Source organism: Palaemon carinicauda, chromosome 36, assembly GCF_036898095.1.
Source record: "Palaemon carinicauda isolate YSFRI2023 chromosome 36, ASM3689809v2, whole genome shotgun sequence".
In the NCBI taxonomy this organism is placed as follows: Eukaryota; Metazoa; Arthropoda; class Malacostraca; order Decapoda; family Palaemonidae; genus Palaemon; species Palaemon carinicauda.
In genome coordinates this window covers 22,223,992-22,249,818 of record NC_090760.1, presented here as the reverse complement: position 1 = coordinate 22,249,818, position 25,827 = coordinate 22,223,992, and the positions used below count along the sequence as shown (strand labels likewise).

Genomic DNA, 25,827 nt, shown 5'->3' with positions numbered 1-25,827 from the left:
CACTCTAGCACATCTGTCATTACTCCTAAAAGCTCAACTTGACTCACGTTTCCCAATATAAATGAGTGCTAAAAATACACAAACTCAGATTCCTGTAAAGAACAGGTTTGACATACCTGTACTAGCCACTTTGGGTACCTCTAAAGAAATAGAGGGTTCTTTTGAAGTAGAGATGGTTGATCATGTGCCCATAGAATCTTAAATCTAAATTGGGTTAACGGAACATAATTTCTCCATAAGAAATAATGGTAATAGGGGGTGTTACATTCCTGGACATTTGGAAAGTTTGTCTATTTTGGGATTCTATTACAATGAAACTTAAACAAACATACTATTAATATACAGTATTTGAAGGTCACAGAAACAATAAAAACACATTCTTGCTCTATCTGTACTTGTATTTATTTTATAGTATAAGTTATTATCAATGTATATCCACACTTATGGTTATCTAAAACCAGACTCTTAGATAAAAGGAAAAAAAAAAAAAACATCCTTAGTACTATATTTCGTAAAACTAAAATAATTAATACCAAAACCATCCACAATCAAAATATTTAAAACTAATCATAAACCTAATATTAAATATACAAAAAATGTAACACCATTCAAATAAACCAAAATAAAACCCTAACAAAACTTAAAGATTAAGCGCACACATATTTTCAAAAATATGTTTGTTCCTACACTAAATACAAACCCTCATTCTTTACTATAGGAGATATTCTAGCGCGAGTTGGAAAATACGGCAGAAAACCTTAACAAGGTCGTTAACGACCGGGCCGGTAGTTATTCCCCTGTTGGGGGTGGGGGACTGCCGGCCGGCAGCTACTGAGTACTTTCAATCGAATTCTAGCCGTCGCAGTGGTAACACCGCTGCTCCCGCTTTTGTTTGACTGGCAGACTAGCCTTTCTTTAATTGTGTAGTTTTCATTAACTTTTTCTTTTACTCTTTAAATAGATGTGATGTCCTTTAATATGAGAAAGTGTCCCGGGATTCCCCCAAAAACTTGTGGCACATTTATGTCACCACCGGAGGTGGATCCTCATTCCCTATGCCCTTCATGCAGAGGTCATAGGTGTGCTGAAGGCTCCCCCTGCCAAGTATGTAAGGAATGGTCGCCTACGCAGTGGGATAAGTTTATGAAAAGGACGAAGAAGAAATCCAAGAAGGATTCGTTACCTCCAGGTTCGCCGTCGAAAGGTAAGGAGTGTCGGTCCTCTTTTTCGACCTCTTGATCTCTTCCTTCAGACTCTTCCTTGCCTCCTTCCTCCGGGGGGAAGTCAAGGAAGAGCGGCACCATTGACTTAACACCCATTCCCCCGGGGCAGGCGAATCAAGTGGCCCCCCCAGTGGGATAGTTTCTTCAGTCATCGGAAATAATTCTATTACCGCTTCTGTTCCAGATAACGTGCGAGCGGTATGGCCCGCCCTTGGACTTCCTGGTTCTCCTTCGGTGGGAGTGTGGGACCAGTTCCTCGCAGGCACAGTTTTACCTTAGGTCCCTTCTCTTTTGGAACCCTCGGGAATTCCGGACTTCGCCGATATCCCGTCAGCTCAATCGGCGCCCGCTGAAGTGTCAGCGGAGGTAATAATGTCAGCCCCTGCGGAGCCTACTTCGCCCCTTGCTTGCATTACTACGAAACAACGTTGCAAGTGGGATCATCGCGATACCTCCTCCTTCTCCTCCTCCTCCTCCTCGTCTTCGTCCTCCTTAGAGGATAGGAGAGAGAGAGAGAGAGGAGGAAAAGGAGAGCTCGCTCTCCTTCGCCAAGACGTTCTCGTCGGAGAGAGAGGCAACATAGGAAGAGACGTCATCGTTCTCGTTCTTCCTCGGCTTCTATCTCTTCACGGAATGTCTCGCCAAGAAGCGATAAGCGCTCTCGTCACAAACATAAGAGGAATACTTCCTCGCGCTATCGCTCTGATTTGCGATCGTCTTCCTCTCTCGGGGAATCATCTAGGCGCTATAAGAAGAAGAGCTCTACAAGACGTTTGCGCTCTTCTTCACGAGAGAGTTCTCTCAAGCGCAATAAGCGCTCCCGTTGGGGCGAGGTTAAATCTGATCGTGCCCAGAGCGCAACCAAGAAAAGAGAACACTCTGAGCGCAATTCCTCTCCTTCACATTTCTTCGCGAGGAGCTCAGTTCCCGCTGGGGAAGCAAGAGAGAACACTTCTTCTCGCCGTCGCTTAGTATCATCAGAGAGAGAGCGCTCCCATATGTCAAACTTCTGAGCGCGCAAATCTCCGGACATATCCGAGCGAGGTCATTCATCGCGCCCCTCGCGTTTTAGACAGAACAACACCCATTCCCTTACTTTCTAATGAATTACGAAATATGGGCTTTGCGAGAACTTCGGAAGAAGACGCAGGGGTTCAGGCCTTCTCCTCTTCGGCTGAGAACAGAGGAGAAAGGCCAGACCGCCGATCAACGCATTCTCTTATTGAGACAGTACCGTTAATTCGGTCGCCTTCGCCTAAACCTTCAACTTCCAGGCAGGATCTTGCGCGCTCGGTGCCATTAACCAGCGCTCAGCCTTCCTCTGGATTGTCGGCAATGGAGTATGTTACCTCGCCGTTACCTTCAGACATTCGGGCTTCAACCTCCCTCCCTCGCGAGGAATTAGCGCGACCTGAGGATTCCTCGGAGGAACAACCATCAAAAGATTTTGAGTCCGCCTATCTGAGGGCTCTAAGAACGATGTGTAATATCTCAGGTCTCGGAGATTTACGCCTGTCGCCTCGTCATACCGACGCTCCAGCTTTAGACAGACTATGTCATCCTCCACCAAACCCTAAGATCAGAATCAAACTTCCCTGGTCTATTCACACTGCAGGCCATCTGAGGAAGGTCTCACAGGCGGTCTCGGGGGAAACGAGTTCCTTGAAGTCTCAAGGATCCCATAAACTGCTGCAGTTTCCTTTTTCGAGGCAAAGGCGCCTTTACAAGGTCAGAGACACCAACCCTTTGCCTCTGACACTAGATCCCCTCACAGCAAGGCTTACACCTGGCTGCTCTGCAGAGAGACTCTCTTCCCTTCCAGTCTCCTTTACCGCAGCAGAAGCCTCGACAATGGAAGCAGCATCAATGTCTCTTCTAGAGGCACTTTCCTGGTTTGACACATGGTCTGGCACAGTGGGCTACCTTGCAAGTCACGAGGACCTTTCAAACCAAAATTCCATGCAGTCCCTGCAGGAAGTCCTGGCTGCTGGGGCCAAGACAATGTACTTTCTAACTGCTACGGCTGCAACGATGTGGGGCAACCGGATTCTCAAAAGGAGGGAATCGGTAGTCTCCAGACTGCGTAGGAGCATCGGTAAATCTGAGAAATCTGATTTGAAGAACTCTGATCTTTTACAACCTCTCCTCTTCTCTAGACAAGCAGTCTCCTCTACCTTAGAGACTTGGAGGAAGGAGACGCAGGACACTGCAATGCAAAAGGCTGCTTCTTTTTGTCCAATGCAACAGGAGCCAACTCCACAACCCAAGGCAACAATCGCAACTCCACTGCCAGCCAAGAGCCTCAGCCGCCCCTCGTTTACACCCAAACCTATGAGCAGAGGAAAGTCGGCTCCTCCTAAGGCTAAAGGCAGAGGGAGGAACCCTAGACAGAAATAGGGTCTCGACTCCCCCCGCACAATGCGTAGGGGGGTGCCTGCAGGGGAGTTGGAGGAGGTGGAAAGCTATGGGGGCCATGCAATGGACCATAAGGGTGTTTCGTTGGGGATACCGCATTCCCTTCATAGACTCTCCTCCTCCTCTAATTCCTCCCCCGATCTCGTCCTCCCAGGTCCCTCGGGATTCCGGGAAACAGTAAGCCTTAGCTCGGAGATACAGAGCATGCTTCTAAAAGACGCCATTCAAGAGGTCTCCGACTCTTCCCCGGGGTTTTTCAGTCTCCTCTTTCTGGTAGAGAAAGCCTCGAGAGGTTGGAGACCAGTGATTGATCTTTCGACTCTGAACCAGTTCGTGAAGCAGACTCCATTCAAAATGGAGACAGCGGCCTCCGTGACCCAAGCAGTATGTCCAGGAGACTTCATGGCATCTGTAGACTTGAGAGATGCTTATTTCCAAGTGCCAATCCATCGCACATCTCGGAAATTCCTTCGCTTCCTGGCTCAGGGTCGAATCTTCGAGTTCAAAGTCCTGTGCTTCGGCCTCTCGACCGCCCCACAGGTCTTTACGAAGATCTTCGAACTCGCATCTTCGTGGGCGCACAAACATGGAATTCGTCTACTAAGATATCTGGACGATTGGCTACTCCTGGCCTCGTCCAAGGAGCTAGCTCTGGATCATCTGAGAAGACTTTTGAATATTTGCAAGGATCTGGCGATTCTTGTAAATGCAAAGTCTTGCTTAACTCCGACCCAAGTCTTGAACTATCTGGGTATGTCCATCAACACCCAGGCAGGGAGAGTGTTTCCATCGGAAGACAGGCTTCGGAGACTGGATCAGTCCATCGCCCATCTCTTGTCTCCACTACCACCTTCAGCCAAGTTGTGGCAGTGTCTTCTGGGCTATCTTGCCTCTCTGGAAAAACTGGTTCCAGGCGGGAGATCGAGAATGTGAAGTCTCCAATGGCATCTGAAGACCCATTGGTCTCAAAAGTCATATCGCCCATTCTTCCCATTCTTGGCAGTGGAGGTTCCAAGTCTGGTGCTACAAGATCTTCATTGGTGGTCGACCAGAGAGAACACCCAAAAGGGCATTCCCCTCCAAAACCCGAGTCCGAAGTTAAAACTTTTCGGACGCGTTGCTACGGGGATGGGGTTCCCACCTAGGCCCCAAATTAGCATCAGGAGTTTGGTCTCCGATAGAGAGTTCTCTCCATATAAACCACCTAGAATTATTAGCTGCCTGGAAAGGCCTACAATTCTTTGTAGAAGATCTATGCGGACGAGAGGTGGTTCTGATGAGCGACAACTCCACAGCCATCTCGTGCATCAACAAGCAAGGGGGTTACTCTGGCAAGAGACCTCTGTCTGTTAGCAGTCTAGATCTGCCAGTGGGCAGAAAGCCACAACATTTTTCTTTCAGCCAGGTTTATTCCAGGCCGGAGAAACATTGTGGCGGATCAGCTGAGCAGGCATCACCAAATGCTGAGTGGAGAATGGTCTCTGGATCCTCGAGTAGCGAAGACAGTAATAGCTTTGTGGGGTTTACCTACAATAGATCTGTTCGCCACCTCTCTGAATGCAAAACTTCCCCGCTACGGGTCCCCAGTTCCAGACCATTAGACAGCAATCCAGGACGCCCTCCAACACTCCTGGGACAGCCTGGACGCTTACGCCTTCCCTCCCTTTTGCCTGCTCAGAAAGGTGATCAACAAACTCAGGATCTCACGGGACTGCAAGCTAACACTAATAGCTCTGGCTTGGCCAAGCAGAGAGTGGTACGCAGATCTCCTTTCCCTGCTGGTTCAAGTGCCGAGGTTCCTGCCTCCAGAATCCCGTCTGTTGACGCAGCCACACAGTGGTATCCCCCACGGGAGAATCCACTTCCTGAAACTTCACGCCTGGAGGCTGTCCAGTCTCTCCTCAGAAGCAGAGGCTTTTCAGGAAAGGTGGCTGAACACATGTCCAGGCACCTGCACCAATCTTACACAAACCTCTACCAAGCAAAATGGAGAGTGTTTGCAGCTTGGTGTAGAGGGCGAGGCGTGTCTCCACTCGATCCCTCTCTTCCTTTAGTGGCAGACTTCCTAGTTTACCTCAGGGAGGAGAAACTCCTTTCAGTCTCGGCAATAAAGGGCTATCGTTCAGCCTTAAGCCTCATATGCAGACTGAGAGGAGTTGACCTTTCCACCTCAGAAGATATCCCCTTGTTGATTCAAGGTTTTGAGAGATCTTGCCCCCAGTGGAGATTAGACCACCACCTTGGGACGTGTCCCTGGTCTTATGCTCCTTAAAGGGACCTCCATATGAGCCCTTAAATAGGGCCTCTGATTTCTTCCTTACCCTTAAGACCGTCTTCCTTGTAGCTCTGGCCTCGGCAAAAAGGGTTAGTGAACTTCACGGTCTATCCTACGAAGTCACCCATACTAGAGGATGGGGGGAAGTCTCTCTCAACTTCATACCAAGCTTTGTGGCCAAAACCCAAAATCCTTCATCTGCCGATGAGAGGTTTAGAGAATTTCAATTTTCCAGCCTCAATAGGGCAACTCAGGATACTGACCAATTGCTACTGTGCCCAGTCAGGGCGCTTAGGAAATACCTGAAGCGCACCAGACCTTTCAGACCACGCCTCCGTCATCTCTTCCTCAGTACCAACAAGGTTAAAAAGAGAATCTCTCACAACACCATCTCTTTCTGGCTCAAGAAAGTTATTGAGAGAGCCATTCACGGAGACCCAGAGGCAGCTCAACCCAAAGCCCATCAAGTTAGGGGAGTGGCTGCCTCGCTGGCTTTTACATACATACATATACCAAAGGCACTTCCCCCAATTTTGGGGGGTAGCCGACATCAACAAGAAACAAAACAAAAAAGGGGACCTCTACTCTCTACGTTCCTCCAGCCTAACCAGGGACTCAGCCGAGTTCAGCTGGTACTGCTAGGGTGCCACAGCCCAACCTCCCACATTTCCACCACAGATGAAGCTTCATACTGCTGAGTCCCCTACTGCTGCTACCTTCGCGGTCATCTAAGGCACCGGAGGAAGCAGCAGGGCCTACCGGAACTGCGACACAATCGCTCGCCATTCATTCCTATTTCTAGCACGCTCTCTTGCCTCTCTCACATTTATCCTCCTATCACCCAGAGCTTTCTTCACACCATCCATCCACCCAAACCTTGGCCTTCCTCTTGTACTTCTCCCATCAACTCTTGCATTCATCACCTTCTTTAGCAGACAGCCATTTCCCATTCTCTCAACATGGCCAAACCACCTCAACACATTCATATCCACTCTAGCCGCTAACTCATTTCTTACACCCGTTCTCACCCTCACCACTTCGTTCCTAACCCTATCTACTCGAGATACACCAGCCATACTCCTCAGACACTTCATCTCAAACACATTCAATTTCTGTCTCTCCATCACTTTCATTCCCCACAACTCCGATCCATACATCACAGTTGGTACAATCACTTTCTCATATAGAACTCTCTTTACATTCATGCCCAACCCTCTATTTTTTACTACTCCCTTAACTGCCCCCAACACTTTGCAACCTTCATTGACTCTCTGACGTACATCTGCTTCCACTCCACCATTTGCTGCAACAACAGACCCCAAGTACTTAAACTGATCCACCTCCTCAAGTAACTCTCCATTCAACATGACATTCAACCTTGCACCACCTTCCCTTCTCGTACATCTCATAACCTTACTCTTACCCACATTAACTCTCAACTTCCTTCTCTCACACACCCTTCCAAATTCTGTCACTAGTCGGTCAAGCTTCTCTTCTGTGTTTGCTACCAGTACAGTATCATCCGCAAACAACAACTGATTTACCTCCCATTCATGATCATTCTCGCCTACCAGTTTTAATCCTCGTCCAAGCACTCGAGCATTCACCTCTCTCACCACTCCATCAACATACAAGTTAAACAACCACGGCGACATCACACATCCCTGTCTCAGCCCCACTCTCACCGGAAACCAATCGCTCACTTCATTTCCTATTCTAACACATGCTTTACTACCTTTGTAGAAACTTTTCACTGCTTGCAACAACCTTCCACCAACTCCATATAACCTCATCACATTCCACATTGCTTCCCTATCAACTCTATCATATGCTTTCTCCAGATCCATAAACGCGACATACACCTCCTTACCTTTTGCTAAATATTTCTCGCATATCTGGCTAACTGTAAAAATCTGATTCATACAACTCCAACTTCTTCTAAAACCACCCTGTACTTCCAAGATTGCATTCTCTGTTTTATCCTTAATCCTATTAATCAGTACTCTACCATACACTTTTCCAACTACACTCAACAAACTAATATCTCTTGAATTACAACACTCATGCACATCTCCCTTACCCTTATATAGTGGTACAATACATGCACAGACCCAATCTACTGGTACCATTGACAACACAAAACACACATTAAACAATCTCACCAACCATTCAAGTACAGTCACACCCCCTTCCTTCAACATCTCAGCTTTCACACCATCCATACCAGATGCTTTTCCTACTCTCATTTCATCTAGTGCTCTCCTCACTTCTTCTATTGTAATCTCTCTCTCATTCTCATCTCCCATCACTGGCACCTCAACACCTGGAACAGAGATGGTAATAAGTGCTAGCTTTTTTAAAAAGAGAGATAAAAATAAGTATACATGGGTAAGAGTGGCAAATGGAAGAGTAGTAGAAAGGGCATTAATGGATTATGTGTTGATAACTAAAAGAATGTTTGGAAGATTGAAAGACGTGCACGTGTTTAGGGGTATGGCTAACGGTATGTCTGATCATTTTTTGGTGGAAGGAAAATTAGTTGTAGCAAAAGAGTGGGGGAATAGAGTAGGTGGATGTAAAAGGGAGCTAGTGAGGGTTGAAGAGCTAATAAAACCGGGGGTAAAAAGTAAATATCAGGAAAGGTTGAAAATGGCATATGACGAGGTGAGAGTAAGAGAAACTGGTAATTTAGAGGAAGAGTGGAAGTTAGCAAAAGAAAATTTTGTTGGGATTGCAAGTGATGTATGTGGCAAGAAGGTTGTTGGAGGCAGCATGAGGAAGGGCAGTGAATGGTGGAATGAAGGAGTGAAGGTAAAAGTGGAAGAGAAAAAGAGGGCTTTTGAAGAATGGCTGCCGAGTAATAGTATAGAGAAGTATGAAAAATATAGAGAGAAAAAGGTGGAAGTAAAGCGCAAGGTACGTGAGGCAAAGAGGGCAGCTGACCTGAGGTGGGGTCAGGGACTGGGTCAGTCATATGAAGAGAATAAGAAGAAGTTTTGGAAAGAAGTGAAGAGAGTAAGGAAGGCCGGCGCAAGAATTGAAGAGACAGTGAAAGATGGAAATGGAAGGTTGTTAAAAGGAGAGGAGGCAAGGAAAAGGTGGGCGGAATATTTTGAAAGTTTGCTGAATGTTGAGGATGATAGGGAGGCAGATATAATTGCTGGCTTTTAAGAAGAATTTTTCAGTCCCCCAAGTCTTAAGAGCTGGAGTCTGGAATCGCCAATCTACATTCACCTCTCACTATTTATCAGATGTGACACATAGGTCTCTAAATACCTTTTCTATAGGACCTATTGTGGCAGGTCAGCAGGTGCTGTAACTACCTTTACGCCCTTTCAGGGGACAGTAGCCATTGTTCGAGGATTCTGTGTTACACTAGGTTTTAGAAGAACATCCATCTATCTTCTGCTCTTTCTTCTTCCTCCCATCTGGGTGTCCTAGTCTGTGACCAGTTTCGGCTGGACTCATCAATGGAAATAAGGTATGAAACTCATCTGACTCCTATCACAGGGTATAAGTTATACTCGTAGTCACGAGGGTTCTCCTTTTCAAGGTCAGAGGAACCCTTTGTATGAAAGGGTCCTGGTTTTGTTCCCGACCCTCTTCATGCTGAAACTTTGGTTTCTACGTATTTACAAACCTTCAGTCATGCTGGATTTGGGGATCTACAAAGAAAGTTAATGGGAGATTGTTCATTAATAGAGTCTAGTCTGAGGACTATCTTCTCTAGGAATAGAGATCCCTTCGTCCACCCTGACCTCAAGACTAAGTCTCCTATAGTAAAGAATGAGGGTTTGTATTTAGTGTAGGAACAAATGACAAACTTATAACGATGACAAACTTATAACAGAGTATGTATTTTTCCTAATATACAAACCCGAATTCTTTACTCAAATCTTCCCTCCGTCACCGCCCCCTAATATAGTCCTAGCTAGAATCCGATTGAAGTTACTCAGTAGCTGCCGGCCGGCAGTCCCCCACTCCCAACAGGGGGATAAGTACCGGCCCGGTCTTTAACGACCTTGTTAAGGTTTTCTGCCGTATTTTCCAACTCGCGCTAGAATATCTCCTATAGTAAAGAATTCGGGTTTGTATGTTAGGAAAAATACAAACTCTGTCATAAGTTTGTCATGTTTATAAATATTGCGATACAAACACTCGTCCACAGAAAGCCGAACTGTCTTTCTTGGCACACTACTACAGCTCTGTGATTAACAGACTAAACTATGTGGCCAATTTGCCATAGCTGCCTCCCTAATTGGGGTCGTAATCATCATCGTGATCATCGTCATCATCATCATCAATAACAGCAATCGAAAGTTGATTTGGTCCGGGTCATCAACAATTAAATAAATCAGAACAGTCGTATCAAGTTCCTTAAACAATCCAGCTCATCAACATTGAATTTAACATTCAAGTTAACTCTCTCCAAAGGAGGAATTACGGCTCAAAAAATAAATAATCTCTTCCAACAGTGGTCGAAATCAAATATATAAATCCAGCGTGCACACACACAACTTCCTCAAGTCGCAGTCAATCAAAAAAAAGCATTCGCTCCGAAACATTTACCACTGTCCTAACCTTGCTAAAAGTAAATAAACAGTCAATTTCTCCAACAGTCTTTCTCACAACAAACAATCGATACACTCTCTCTCTCTCTCTCTCTCTCTCTCTCTCTCTCTCTCTCTCTCTCTCTCTCTCTCTCTCTCTCTCTCTCTCTCTCTCTCTCTCTCTCTCAGGATTTGGCAAAAAGAAAAAAAAAGAAAAAAAAAAATAATCCTCCACATTCCTCCCCCTTACTTTGCCAAATCCTTCTGCATTTTCACACAACCACTTACATTATTTTTTTCATTACCCAGTCCAGTCGGGAACGGGACCTCTACTCCGAGAAACTGGGCCTTCATACACTCTCTCATTCACTTCTTCCTCATAACAATCATTCGCTACATTAACACTATTCCTATCTAAATCCCTATGATCTAATATATCATGTACAATCCCATCTACCTCGGTCTCATCGGGCCCTAAAAAGGGATTTTGACGAAGGAAAAATCTATTTCTGGGCGAGGAACCTGTGTCGCCCAGTGAAATGCTTCTTAAAGCACCATTTCAAAGGTATAAATACTGCTAAATATACCAGAGAAAAAATTTGCAAGGAATGCTAGGAATATATCCAGCTCGCTCACCCCTAAAGGGTGTCGGTATTAAAACTGGGGCGAGTGATACCACTACCAGAGATCCCTTTCCAGTTAGACTTCTCCCTCCTCAAAATCCCCCGTTACTACGAGGTGTCGTTCACTACAGCTACTGCCCCCCCCCCCACCACCACTACCTAACCTTCCCCCATCATTCCTTGTTAGCACCCGTGAACGTTCGGACGTATTTTTCGTAGCTCTGTGTTATTTTGTGTTGTTTTTGAAGATGTCAAACGTTTTGGAGATCCATGCTCCCAAATTGAGTATTATATTTGTCTGTTTGGGATTTCTAGGTACCGACACACGTTCATTCAATAACCTTGTTGGGTTTTATCTCAGCCGCTTTGTTGACGCTCCCTTACGGGTGTGTATGTGGTCTTTTGGTGTCGCTTCCTCGGGATCTCTTTGTTTTGTAAGAATTTTTATTAGTTCCTTATACTAATTGTAGTCTTATTTTTGTGTTATGGACATCTAATTCAATGTTTTGCCATGATTTTATCTTTTATTTAGGCTATTTTGGCAGTGTTAGTTAGCGGCTTCGGTCGCTACAATTTCATGCGAGAATTCTTGGTTTTTTGAGTTTTTATGGGGAATAGGGACACGTTTTCATTCATTTTAGTCCTGTCTGTCGAGATTATTTTCGTCAGCAATTCATACATTTCATCCAAACCATTTTCTACTTAAATAAGAGATTCATCCATACTACTTATCATTCTCCTATCTCTCATTCTCGCATTCGTCATACTTTCTTTTACATCATCTAAGAAAAACCACACACACTATAGGTATCATTCATACTCAGCCATGATTCATCTGTATTAACACATTTATCTTCCATACTCACCTGTACATTTACACCCTTGTCATACTTATTTCTATTCTCACTTTTACTTATAAAATTTCCTCTTCTTTCATCCTTGCTTAAAGCTCTCATATTCTTCCTTTTCATATATTCTATTAACACCAACTGTTTACCTTCTAGACCTAATTCCTCATACATACTAGGTTCACACTTGTTCCTTTTCAACCATTTACTCATCCCATTCTCTTGGATATACTCGGGTACCTCCTTCCATTTACGCAAGTGGTTGTGGTGTGCCCTAACTCTTTCCATACTACCACCCACACACAACTTACCCAAAACATAACTTAATCCACTCGAACCAACTTCTAACACCTCATATGGACCTTCAAACTTATCATGCACCTTATTTACATTCATTCTACCCTTTTCAATTACTTCTTTCATCACTCTCTCACCAACTTTAAAGCTTTCAAACCTCTTATTTGCTTTCCTCCACACATCTCTCTCATCCTCCGACACACCCAACCTTGGTCTTACTATCTTTTCAAAATTTAACACAAACTTAAATGGAGACATACCCGTACTCTTATGCACTGTTGCATTATAAGCCCACAACGCTTTACCAATATACAAATCCAAATCATTATCACATGTACTCATCATTCGCAAAATTTCAGTTAATGTTCTTACAGTCCTTTCAGCATACGCTCATGCTCACTATAGTTGGGAAAGGCCAAAGTGACGTCTCTCGCGGCCTCCTCTTTCAACTTTTCAAATGCTTCTATCATACGCTCATCCCATTCCAGTCTTGTACTATTTCTCTTACCTGTCCACTCATTCAAAGGCTTCCCTATTCCAGAACAATGTCTGACAAACTTCCGACCAAATTCAATCAACCCAAGAAAACCTCTCAACTCACGCACCGTACGAGGACGTGGAAATTCTCTCACCTTACTCACAAACTTATCACTCTTCCTTATACCCAATTCACTCACCACATGACCAAGAAATTCCACCTCCCTGGCCAACTATGTACACTTTTCAAGCTAAACTTTCACACCAACTTCTATCAAACGTTCTAATACTGCTTCAAGCAACTGCATGTGTTCCTCAACAGCCTCACTCGCAATCAAAATATCATCTATAAAAACAGTCGCCCTCTGTCGATCAAACCGAGCCAAAACAACATTCATCGCCCTCTGGAAGGCAGCAGGCGCATTAGCAAGGCCAAAATTTAATCTTCTAAACTGATAGTGACAATTACTACTCGAAAATGCCGTAATGGGCCTGCTCCCCTATGTCAGAGGCATCAGGTAATAGCCCCTAACTAAATCTAACTTTGTAAAAACTTTCATACCATGCATCTTATACACACAGTCAGACACTACATTCATCGGGAAATGTTCTTTAACAGTTACTGTACTTCATTCACCTTCCTATAATCAATACACATACTGTACGTAAACTTCCATCCGGCTTTCTTACAGGTACAATGGGGCTATTCCAGGTGCTCTCAATTCTTTCTATTACACCCATTTGCTCTAACTGCGGGCACTGCTCTTCTATTTCTCTAGCAATAGGCGGAGAAAAATGTTGGGGACGCTGATATATGGGGGTATCATTACTAAGAACTATCCTAAATTCAGGCAGCTTTGACCCCCCCACAATCCTCGTCACCATGACTCAAAACTCTCCGTCTATCCCATAACATCCTATACAATTGTTCCCTTTCACCCTCACTTATATTCTCATCTACATTAATTCTTTCTTTCAAACTTTCACAATCCCAATCGTCATCCTGCTTTATCTTACCTGTCATAACATGTCTCAATTAAAATACCTTTCTTCCTCGACATTGACCAACGTATACATACATCCCATGCAATCACCCTTGTGTACAGTATACCCCGTATTCTCTTCCTCCTTACAGTTGGCAACAAGCTCACATACACCTTCGGCTCCTGCAAATTCAAAATACCATCATACACATGCACACTTGTTTTCACTAAATTACTTGCTTCCGAACCTTCCACTACGTATTCACAATTGTCACCGTTGGCAATTCCCAGATTATTCGGCCATGCAACTTTTACACTGACATCCCCACTCGCATCTCTTGACAATTTAACACCTTTCGCCATTAACGGCACACCTTTCCATACCTTCGAACATACACTACCATCTTCATTCAAATAAAATTCCCCACCAAATTTACCCTCAACTTTCATCTTTATCATATTTACACTAGGATGTACAATCATACCACATTTTTTCAAGAAATTATAACCTAACAAGACATCATATTTGTCATTTACTCCCTCAACCACATAAAACGGATTTTGAAGCAAAGCGAAAAATCTATTTTTGGGTGAGATGGCCATGTCGTCCTGATGGAAGCTTCTTATACAGTGAACCCTTGTTTATTGCGGTAGATAGGTTCCAAACCCGGCCGCGATAGCTGAAAATCCACGAAGTAGGGACACCATATTTACGTATTTATTTAACATGTATAATCAGACTTTTAAAACTTTCCCTTTACGTAGTACTGTTAACAAACTACCCTTTAATGTACAGAACACTTAATGCATGTACTACAGTACCCTAAACTAAAACAGGCACAAATATTAAAATGTTAGAATATTAGAGTAGTATGAAAAAATAAAGATTGTTACTGTACTCACCACGAAAGAAGTTGAAGAAAAACTTGAATGATGATGGCGATGAATTTGCTGCACAGTAGAAATGATGATGATGAAGCTGATGATGTCTTCTACTGTGCAGCCAATGATAGTATTTTACGTCTCTTCAGACGGAGGTGTCTTTTCCTGGGACACCTCTTCAACTTCTTCCTGGGACACTTCTTCAATTTCTTCCGAAGGCATAGTAGCAGGAGGAACTGGCTCTTTTTTGCGATGCTGGAAGAACATTGTGATCGGAAGTTGCTGCCTCTGCTTCTTTTTTCGCTCGAAGAGTATCCTGTAGGGAGTCATGTCTTCATCGATTTTGTTGCAGAATTGCATAGAACGAACCATATCCTCGTCCCACTCTTGCAACAATTCTTTCAACTCCTTTGCAAGGTTGCAGAGCTTGGCAAGCCGTTCTAATGTGAAGCCTGTTTCTTCGACAATTTCTTGGGTCTCCTGTGTTTCACTGTCTTCTTCACTGGCCGATTTCGTCAGGTCTTCGAGGTTTGCGTCAGTTAGCGGCTGGGAATGGCAGTTCAACAACTCGTCGACGTCTTCAGTCGTCATGTCGCCAAACCCGTCACCTCCAATTATCGCAGCCAACTGCACAGATTTCCGTATTGCAGAGCGTTGAATCTCAGCAGGTGTAAATCCCTCGTCATCGTAAACAATCTGGGGCCACAACTTCTTCCAGCTCGCATCAACAGTAGCAGATTTCATTTCTTTCAGTGCCTTCTGGATGTTCTGCAGGCACGTGGCTATTGTGTACTTCCGCCAGTACGCCTTCAAATTGAATGTTTCACCCTCATCATCTTGGGCAGCATCCACACGCAACGAGGTCCGCCAAGGTATTCTTCGTGTAGAGGGCCGTGAACGCCCTGATAAACCCTTGGTCCATCGGTTGAATTAATGACGTTGTGTTGGGTGGCAGGAACTCAACCTGAATGCCCTCATGCGACAGATCAGTTGCGTGTCCACCAGCGTTATCCATAAAGAGAAGGATCTTAAATGGCAAGCCCTTCTCTAAGAGATATTTACTGACTTGCGGGATAAAACACTGATGGAACCAGTTGGAGGTCAGCATCTTCGTAATCCATGCTTTTGGATTATGCATCCAGTACACGGGAAGGAGATTCTTATTTTTATTTTTCAAAGCGCGAGGGTTTTTTTATTTGTAAATAAGCCCCGGCTTTAGCAAAAATCCAGCAGCATTGCCACTCATCGCGAGGGTAACACGATCTTTGAATGCTTTAAAGCCAGAGGCTTTGGCTTCTTCTTTGAACAGGAAAGTTTGCGATGGCATTCTCTTCCAAAACAAGCCGGTCTCATCCATATTAAACACTTGTTCGGGCTTGTATCCACCTTCAGTGATAATGTTCTTAAATGTCTCATTCGCGTAAGTTTCAGCAGCGGTAGTGTCAGCGGAAGCAGCCTCGCCATGTAGGGAAACGCTTTTCAGGCCGAAGCGTTTCTGAAACTTCGCGAACCATAATTTGCTGGCAGAAAAACGTTGTTTATGAGGCTGGGAATCAGTGGATGTCCCTGCTTGAGGTTCATCTAGTACATCATCTTCGTCTTCTTCAGCATGGTCGCCATCGTCGTCTTTAGGTTCCTTTGCCACAAAATTCTCATACAAACCCAAAGCCTTGGTTCGGATGGTGTTCGTATCCAAGGCTATGTTCTTCTTCCGGCAGTCGGCAATCCAGATTGCTAAAGCACCTTCTATACGGACGATCGTTTTATTACGAGCGGTAACAACTCGCTTCGCTGACCTGGTAAAGGTGATGGCAGCCGTCTTTCTAATGTTCGCATCGTCCTTCTTAATGTAGCGAACTGTGGATTTGTTCACTCCAAAATGGCGGGCTGCGGCCGCGTAACTTCTTCCTTCTTTCAACATATCGAGAAGTGTCACCTTCTCAGCAATCGTCATCATTTTTCGGTGGCGTTTAGGCTCACTACCAGCCTTAGTAGAAGCAGAACGCTTGGGAGCCATTGTAGGGGTTAAACAGAAAGTTCAACAAAAAGTTCAACTTCAAACAGTCACGCACAGCACAGTTTAAAGTTACACAGTAACGTAGCAGCATCTACCCGACGAGAGAGCGGCAAACAAAGTGGCCGCGAGAAGATGCTACTGGTCAGAGGAAAGCCAAGCTGCTGCGGATCGGAGAAGCGGTCAAAACACCAATCATAGGCTAGATTACAAAACTTGGGAGCTGATTCGTTATCTATCAGCACTGGAACCAATCACAGTCCGTCTTACATGCTACGTAGTAGTTACAAATTCAAATACAAGATACTATGCTGTATATGCTTTACGTACGCTATTTTACGCTTGTTTTGTTGTAGGATATGTACGCTTATTCGAGATGTGATTTTTGCAACAAAGAATATTATTGGATGCAGTACTACGTATACATACAAAAAATTTCAGGAAAATCCGCGATATATTTCTTTTATGATATATACATACGTAATGAAAAAAGTCCACGAAGTCGTGAATCCGCGATGGTCGAACCGCGAAGTAGCGAGGGCTCACTGTAGACAGCTTTCTAAGGGATATTTGGCTACAGTGATACTCCCAGAGAATTGACCGTAGGTCTCCAGAATTCTAACTCCTGGCGCGAGTATCCTTAAAATTTTTCTTTAGGATATCGCATAATATCAGGGAACGTATATCTTGATACGACACATGGCAATCTTCACCCCGAATAGAGTTTTCGCTCTGAGGGGGAAGAGTGGCGAAATTGAATGGGAGCTGTTATCAAGGTTACCCTTTCTCCCCTGCTATTACAGGGCCCAAAATGGGGGCTCATTCCTTGTAGCATAGAGCATGGTGCTACAGATAGAGTAGTTTTGGGAGGGAATTATTACATAATCCTTTTCTTTAGAAAAGGAGGGTGGGTCCATCAGGACGACATGGCCATCTCACCCAAAAATCCGTTTTTTGGGCTCAAGCCATGTCGTCCTGATGGAAGTTTACCAGAGAATTACTTGAAAGTACTGTATCTGTGGGTTTGTATAAGTGCCTCAACCTTGGGTCAGCTTCTATATGGTCATCCAGACCACTGAAATATATGACGCTACCGTTTTACGTCATTACCGCTAATCATGGAACAATGTTAGGGCTTCCTGCCCCCTGCAGGGAAATGTCGTAATTGACGATAGAAGCACAAGGTTTGCATTCATATAGGAACAAATATGAATATCATTCAGATCTATTTTTTTCATATGATTAAGTACCTTAAGTATAAACTTTACTTTGGAAAATAAGCAAAAGACTCCGCCTAAGTTTATTTAGCTACATGTGGGGCGAAATAAGACGCAAGATACACATTCACCATTTTATTAAATCGATAATCAAATGGAATAGGTGTATTACAATTTGTATTAGAATTATATATTCAACATATACAAATAAAGATATTTTCTACCTGAAAGGGAAGAAAAGATTAGTGGCCACTCAGAATCAGTTGAAAAATGATTAAGATAATTTTACTGTAAATGTTGGAAAACTATCAACACTGTGTACAAGTGTACATATGGCACTAGTGTCATGGGTGTAATTCTGCACCTAAAAAAGAACAGTCCTAGTGTCACCAGGGTGACACTCAATAAAAGGGTATTGCACTGGAAGGTGTCAACACCTTTTCACCCGAATTGAAAAGTCCCAATCAATTCACTGTTCATCGCAGCACTAGACGACAGGTTTCACCACACTACCTGCCGCCACCACATAATGTTTCAACGCGTGCACTTGCTTCGTATAATCTTTATAAAACACTCTGGAGGATTTCCAACCAGTGTATGAGCGAAGACGCTCAAAGTCCATATACTGAAAGAAGTTCAGTGAGGAAGCAATTTTTCTCGGATCATGACCTGCGGGTGTACTATCAGGATCCGCTCTGTGAATGAAGTAGGTGAGCTTCGGCCTCAGTTGTTTTAGGGATAAGTTTGATCCTGAGGTTTTGCCTTTGAAGAGCTGTCCTCCCTTGAAGTCTGAAGTTCTTCGAAGATAGACCTTTAGACACTCTAATGGACATAGAGAGACATCTTCCTTCAGAGGGCAGATTCTCCAGGGACCCCACCTTATGGTGGGTAGCTCATTTTTTGCGAGAAAAGTAGGATCAGGAAAGAGATTCAGTTCTCCCACTTCTGTGAACTGAATATGGCCCTCGTCTCTTGATAGGGCTGCTATTTTACTAACTCTAGCCCCTGAGGCTATAGCGAACAGGAATATCACTTTCTGTATTAGATCCTTGAGAGAACAATCTTCATTGTTCAAGGTTGAAGCATAGTGTAAGACTTTATCCAGAGACCATGAAATGGGCTTCGGAGAGGCTGCTGGTATAAGTTAGCGCATGCCTTCGGAATATTGTTGAAGATTTCATTCGCCAGGTCTACCTGGAAGGCGTATAGAAGAGGTCTAGTCAAAGCTGACTTACACGTAGTTATCGTGGTGGCAGCCAAGCCTTGCTCGTGAAGGTGGATGAAGAAGGACAGGCAGAAGTCTATTGAGATTTCTTTCGTTTTTTTGCTTTAACAAAAGCAACCCACTTTTTCTAAGACGATTCGTATTGTCTTCTGGTTGACTTTGACTTGTATTCTTCTTGGAAGTCTATACTGCCTTTCGAGATCCCAAATCTTTTCTTGACTGCTAAGGCGAGAAAATCATGAGATGAAGGTTTTGGGTTCTCTGTGATGAAGCGAAGACAGTCGACTTCTGAACCAATTGGGATAGAGCTGGGTTCGGTAGAGGGACCAGCCTCAGTTTCAGTTCCATCACCAGGGGGAACCAATTGCTCTCGGGCCACTTGGGGGCCGCTACTGCTGCAGTCCCCTTGAAGGATCGCAGCTTGTTGAGGACTTTCAGCGAAAGATTCGTTGGAGGGAACGGGTAGATCCGGGTCCATCTGTTCCATTCGATGGACATGGCGTCCGTCGCTTCTGCCAGAGAGTCCTCGTATGGGGCTACATATCGAGGTAGTTTCTTGTAGTCGCTCGTCGAGAAGAGGTCGATCTGCAGTTCTGGGACTTTTTCCAAGATGAAGGAGAATGAGTCTGCGTCAAGGGACCATTCTGATCTATCGGCTTTAGCCTGGATAGAGCGTCCGCCGTCACATTGCGGAACCCTTGTAGGTGAACTGCCGATAAGTGCCATCTCTTCTTTTTCGCTAAACGAAAGATGGCTAACATCACATGGTTGATATGGGACGATCTCGAGCCTTGTCGGTTCAGACATCTCACTATCACTTCGCTGTCCAAGACCAGCCTGATGTGGGCTGATCTGTGAGGGGATCAGAATATTGATGTGAAAGGTCTTGAACAGGGATGACCAGGTCCCTTGGGCTTTCCTTTGATGGGAGTGACCTCCACATCCTTCCGTCGAGGCATCCGTGTGGATGGTCACCGATGGGGGAGGTGGTTGTAAGGGAACGGTCCTCGTTAGACTCTTGACCTTCGACCACGGCTTGAGAAGTGATCGTAGTAAGGTCGGTACCGGTCTTTGTAGATCTCTTCGAGCGTTTGATGCGTATCTTCTCCAGACTCCTGACGCATCTTTCAGCTGTGCTCTTAGCACTGGGTCTGTTACTGCTGCAAACTGGAGAGAGCCCAGTACTCTTTCCTGTTGGCGTCTTGAAATCCTGTCGGATTTCAGTAGTCTCTTGACAGAACCCGTGATCTCTCTCCATTTCCTTGGTGGAATGGAGAGGCAGTGTAACTTCAAGTTCCAATGGATTCCCAGCCATTGAAACTCCTGAGCTGGAGATAGGCGAGACTTCTTGAAGTTTATCTTGAATCCCAGATGTTCCAGGAACTGGATCACTTTCTTTGATGCTTGCAGACAAGCAGTCTTGGATGCTGCCCACACCAGCCAGTCATCCAGGTACGCTGCTACGCTGCTACCTGAACGCCGCAAGTTTCGTGAAGATCCTTGGGGCCATGTTTAGTCTGAAGGGCATGGCTCTGAAGACATACTTTGTCTTCTGTAGCTTGAATCCTAGGTAGGAGGAGAGGGGACGGCTGACTGGAAGGTGCCAGTAAGCATTTTCCTGGTCTATTGAGACTGTGTACGCCCCTTTCGGTAACAGGGTCCTGATGTGTTGAAGGGTTAACATCCTGAACTTGTTGTTCTTGATGAATTTGTTGAGTGGCGACAAGTCCAGAATGACTCTGAGTTTGTCCGAGTCCTTCTTGGGAACACAAAACCGCCTTCCCTGGAATTTGATGGACTTTGCTTTCCTTATAATCTTTTTGTTCAAGAGTTCTAAGGTATATTCTTTCAGTAAGTGGGTGGAGTGTTGGAAGAATTGAGGAAATGAAGGTGGAGATCTGTTCCATTTCCATTCTAGTCCATTTTTTATTAGGCTATGGGCCCAGGGATTGAATGTCCAACGATCCCGAAAGTGTTGGAGTCTCCCTCCTACCTGTAGCATCTCATTGCTTTGGCGGTCCGGAGGGCTTGCCACCCTGACTGCGTCCTCCCCTACCTCGTGAAGGGTGTCTTGAGGATCCCGTCGAGAACCTCTTCCTTTCGGACGAAAGGTAGTAGTGTGCCTCTCAAACCCTGGGTTGAAAGCTAGTGACTGGGCAACCAGCTGTTGAGGCACCACTTGGAAGGTGGTCTGTGCGACCACTTGGGGTATCGCGGTCATGGTGACCGTGGGATGTTGCTGAGTAGGCCGAGAAGGTAGGCTTGGCTTCTTTGTCTTCCATTTGGGTTGGGGACCAGCATCCGGGGAAGACTTCTCTTTCTCGAGAATTTCAACATCCATCCCAGAGGAAGGAAGGACACTCAAGACCATCCCCAAGAATTGGCACTCTATGGTCGAGTGTCAATTTTAATGGGAATGTCGTTCAGCTCTAACTTCTGTCTCCATAAGACCAGAACACAGCGGTCATCCTCTGAGAGCTCATTCCTCTGCAAGAAGGAACTCTGGTGAATACCTCGACCCTCCTTTGACTGCTGTGGGTGCTAACTAGGAGGCGGCGGAACCTTTTGATGATGACTCCAAACATTCTCATGGGACTTTGCTGGCGTCTGCCAGCCCCAAGATCTCTCCTCTAGAGCAGAAAGATGCAGACCATCTCTTTTAACAAATCCTATCCTGCAGAATGAAGGTCAAAGTTGGCAGTCTTTTATGGTTGGTGTCATGGATAGGGGATTGCTCCTTCTGTGCCACTCCAACGATAGCAGTGTTTTTGTTGTACCTTAGGGAGGAAAGCTTTCTTGGTCTGCGGTGAAAGGCTATTGCTCAGCCTTGAGCCTCACTTTTAGACCAAGTGGAGTTACCATTTCCTCCTTGATGAAACTGTCTCCTTATACGGAACTTCGAGCGCACCTGCCCTCAGTTGGAAGTTAGGCCCCACCCTGGAATGTAATGCAAGTCAAAGAGAGTCAATTAGCTACATGGCCTTTCCTACATTTCCTATTCAAGGTGATGGGGGCAGGTGACACATAGCTTCGTCCTTCAGTTCGTGGGTAAGACAAAAAATCCGACAGTAGTGGATCCTAGACTCGGGCCCTCCCGGATTGAGAGTCTCCGTTCCGTAACAGATGACCCAGATCAACTTTTACTCTGCCTTGTAAGGGCAATGAGGAAATACCTAAAAAGAACTGCCAGAGCCCGACGTCAGATCAGTAGGCTCTTTGTGAGCATGGGAAGGGTTAAAAGGAAGGTCATGAAGAATTCCATCTCTTCCTGGGTTAGAATGGTAATCGAGCAAGCCATAAACCAGGCCTGCGTTAGAATGTTAATCGAGCGAGCCATACAACCAGGCTCCTCACCTTTAGGTTTTCGACCCCTAGCTCACGATGTTGGGTTTCATTATGTCCCTGTTGTTCGAGAAGAATATCTGTAAAGCAGGTATTACATATGGGCCTGTGAAAACGGCAAACTACATTCACCTGTAAGACATAGCCCATAGTAACCTAGATACTTTTACCTTAGGGCCTGTGGTGGCTGCACAAAACATAGTCAATAACACTTCAGCTCCGTTGTAGGACAAGTAGCAGTCGCCTGAGGGCAGATGTTATCCGCAAGTAAGACTAGAATAAGTGTGTGAATGACTGGCCACTTCCTACTTTAGTTCTCCCCTCTCTTGGGGTCCAGCATCTGAGGAACTCTGCAAGTTGACCTCCTCTAACTGCAGGTTGGTACCATTGTGCCTTGTGAAACTTGATATATGTGTATATATTTGTTATGTCCCCGATCTCCAAGTGATGTGTAATCAGGCAATGTGTAGGTTAAGTGTGGAGCTTAACTCTAATTTTATGCCTACCTGGTCTAGTTACATTGCTAAATTCTTACACCTAGCACAGATTGCCCAGGCCGTTCACTTACAAGGTATCAGGGTGCCTGTAAACAGCTCATGCCACGCAAAGAGTAGCACCCCGGGTCAGTCACCAGCTAGTTGATTTTTGGACTTCCACCCACCGTGGAGCGAGTCTCCACTGTAAAGAGCGCAATGGTTTTTATATAATTTTTGGAACAAATGACGAATTTGGGAATCATTTGTATTAACTAGACAAACCTGGAGCTCTTTGCACATACTGGTCTTGCCATCACCTTCCTCCGAAAGTCCTGCTGCAATTACAAAGTAACAGTTTGTTACTAGTGCAGGTGTGAGTCGAGTGGCTGGTCTACCCCCCTCCCACTCCGCTAACACACTTATGGTAATTACACCTCGTAAAAAGCTCAACTGCTAGTTTCAGCCATTGCTGAAATATATATCCACTGTAAAAAGCTCCATGCTTGTATAGTTAGGAAAAATACAAATTATTTCCAAATTTGTCATATTTCATCACAAAATATTTTTTCTTTAATCAGTTTTCCTGACTTGAGTAAATTTTTCTTTTTTATACAGTATCAAGGGTATGTTATGTTAAAGGTAGTAAGTAGTAAGTTAATGAAATTGTCTTTTGTAATATATTTGGTATGTATTGTTTTGATAGAAGTCACATATACAATACTATACTTTATAATTAATTTTGTTTGCAGTTAAACTATAAAGCAAAGAAACAAGTTATGGTTTATGTTTGTAATGTTTTCATAGTTAATTTGATTCAAGTTTTTCATTCCAGGTTCAAAAGGATCCAGCCTTTTTCTGTTTAGAGAGAGAAAAGATGATTTATCCAACAGTTTATACCTTGTGGAAGTATCCAGATTTAATGCATACATTCACAACTCACACTCCTGTAATTGATGTTTTGCTTGGCGGTGCAGATCTGATGTTGCCTGGCATTATTACAAGAGGAGAGGTAAGCTCGAGCATAAGAAAAATTTGATGATATTCCTAAAGGGACTGAATTAGGAGATTTAAAGTTGAAATGATTGAGAATGAAAAATTAGATGATGGTATCATCATGCCTTAAGCCATGGTATTTCAACAATTTTTCATTATTTTTGAAATGCTATTTGTTTTTACATTGATACAAACTTCTGAGTCATTTACAGTACAGTACAGTGAATGTGTTTACTCCTAAGTTATTTTGCTGCAACAAGAAAAGAAAGTGCTTAGCTGACAAGCGTATATGGTTAACAGTCATCTCTCCACTCTGTAGTTAGAATGATGTGGTCTTTGTAAGGCTGTTCATCCTCCTCCTGGTTGCTGTCCTTGATGGTTTTCCCAAGCTACGATCCCGACTCCACGTTGAATGACTTAATTCCCTTTCTTTCTTTCAGTGTGCATTGTGAATATGAGTGGTGTTTCAGGTAGTATACTGACCTATATCAGCCTTGAAGGGTACATATGTGGAACCTTCACAAGCCTGGTCGAGGTAGATATGCACTTTTTTGCCCTGTCATGGTAAGCGGTGTTCTTGTGATTTTTGTAGGGAATGGCAGCCCACTCGGTGGGTAAAATATCGTGCATGCGGCAAGAAAAAGGCTAAGAGAGATAGATCTCCTCCCGCTTCTTCCCCTCTCGAGGACAAGAAACGTAAGCCTCTTCCTACAACTCACAATCTATCTCCCTTCGATCCTTCTTAACTGGAGTTCCCTGTAACTTTGGTATGTAAGAATGACAGCTATAATAGTAAATTTTTTCAGATCTTGAAGTAAAATCACACTCCCATGTGAAGTATACAGTGTATGTGTATGGTCGCAAGTGGAACTATCTCAATATCATGTTCAGTTGTAGCAAACATTCTCTTCAATGGTTAATGTTTCTGGGTTAGAATTATGAAATATTACTTCAACATTTTCAATATTAAACTTAGCCGGTGATCATATAGCTGTCAGCTCTGCTGCCCGACAGAAAAACCTAAGGACAAAATACGCCAGCGATCGCTATACAGGTGGGGGTGTACATCAACTGCGCCATCTGTCGAGCAGGTAATCAAGTACTCCATGTCAACACAGAACCAATTTTCTCTCTGTCGTGCCACTGGCAAGACCTACTAAATACGCTGTTACTAACTGGATTTGTTTTCACAACTATTTGGTGAAGTACACTATTCCAGTTTTGAGCTTTCGCTATGCAGGGGTTTTATCTTCATCTCAAAACTTGAACTCGTTTTGGATAGATTTAATTATGGTGACAAAGAGAGTATGGACTCTCTTTCACTTTTAAATGGCCGACCCTTCCCTTAGACGGAAGTGTGTTTAGGTTTTTAGTAATTTTGCTTAACACGTTATTGATCGATATTTTATATCTCTCCGCCTTTATTAGGCCTCTTCGATTAACTTTCCATTTATTATAAACATATAAAAATAAATTTTTCAATATTAAACTTAGCCGGTGATCATATAGCTGTCAGCTCTGCTGCCCGACAGAAAAACCTAAGGACAAAATACGCCAGCGATCGCTATACAGCTGGGGGTGTACATCAACTGCGCCATCTGTCGAGCAGGTACTCAAGTACTCCATGTCAACACAGAACCAATTTTCTCTCTGTCGTGCCACTGGCAAGACCTACTAAATACGCTGTTACTAACTGGATTTGTTTTCACAACTATTTGGTGAAGTACACTATTCCAGTTTTGAGCTTTCGCTATGCAGGGGTTTTATCTTCATCTCAAAACTTGAACTCGTTTTGGATAGATTTAATTATGGTGACAAAGAGAGTATGGACTCTCTTTCACTTTTAAATGGCCGACCCTTCCCTTAGACGGAAGTGTGTTTAGGTTTTTAGTAATTTTGCTTAACACGTTATTGATCGATATTTTATATCTCTCCGCCTTTATTAGGCCTCTTCGATTAACTTTCCATTTATTATAAACATATAAAA

The 25,827-nt window shown here is 44.2% G+C and overlaps 1 protein-coding gene across 1 annotated transcript in view; it reads left to right on the top strand.

Annotated features, from left to right (window-relative positions):
- LOC137628803 (eukaryotic translation initiation factor 2D-like) overlaps positions 1 to 25,827 on the top strand; it is a 191,459-nt gene that overhangs the window by 14,372 nt on the left and 151,260 nt on the right. Inside the window, exon 2 of the mRNA XM_068360027.1 lies at positions 23,680 to 23,856. Within this exon, the coding sequence (XP_068216128.1) occupies positions 23,680 to 23,856 (177 nt within the window). The remainder of the gene's footprint in view (positions 1 to 23,679; positions 23,857 to 25,827) is intronic.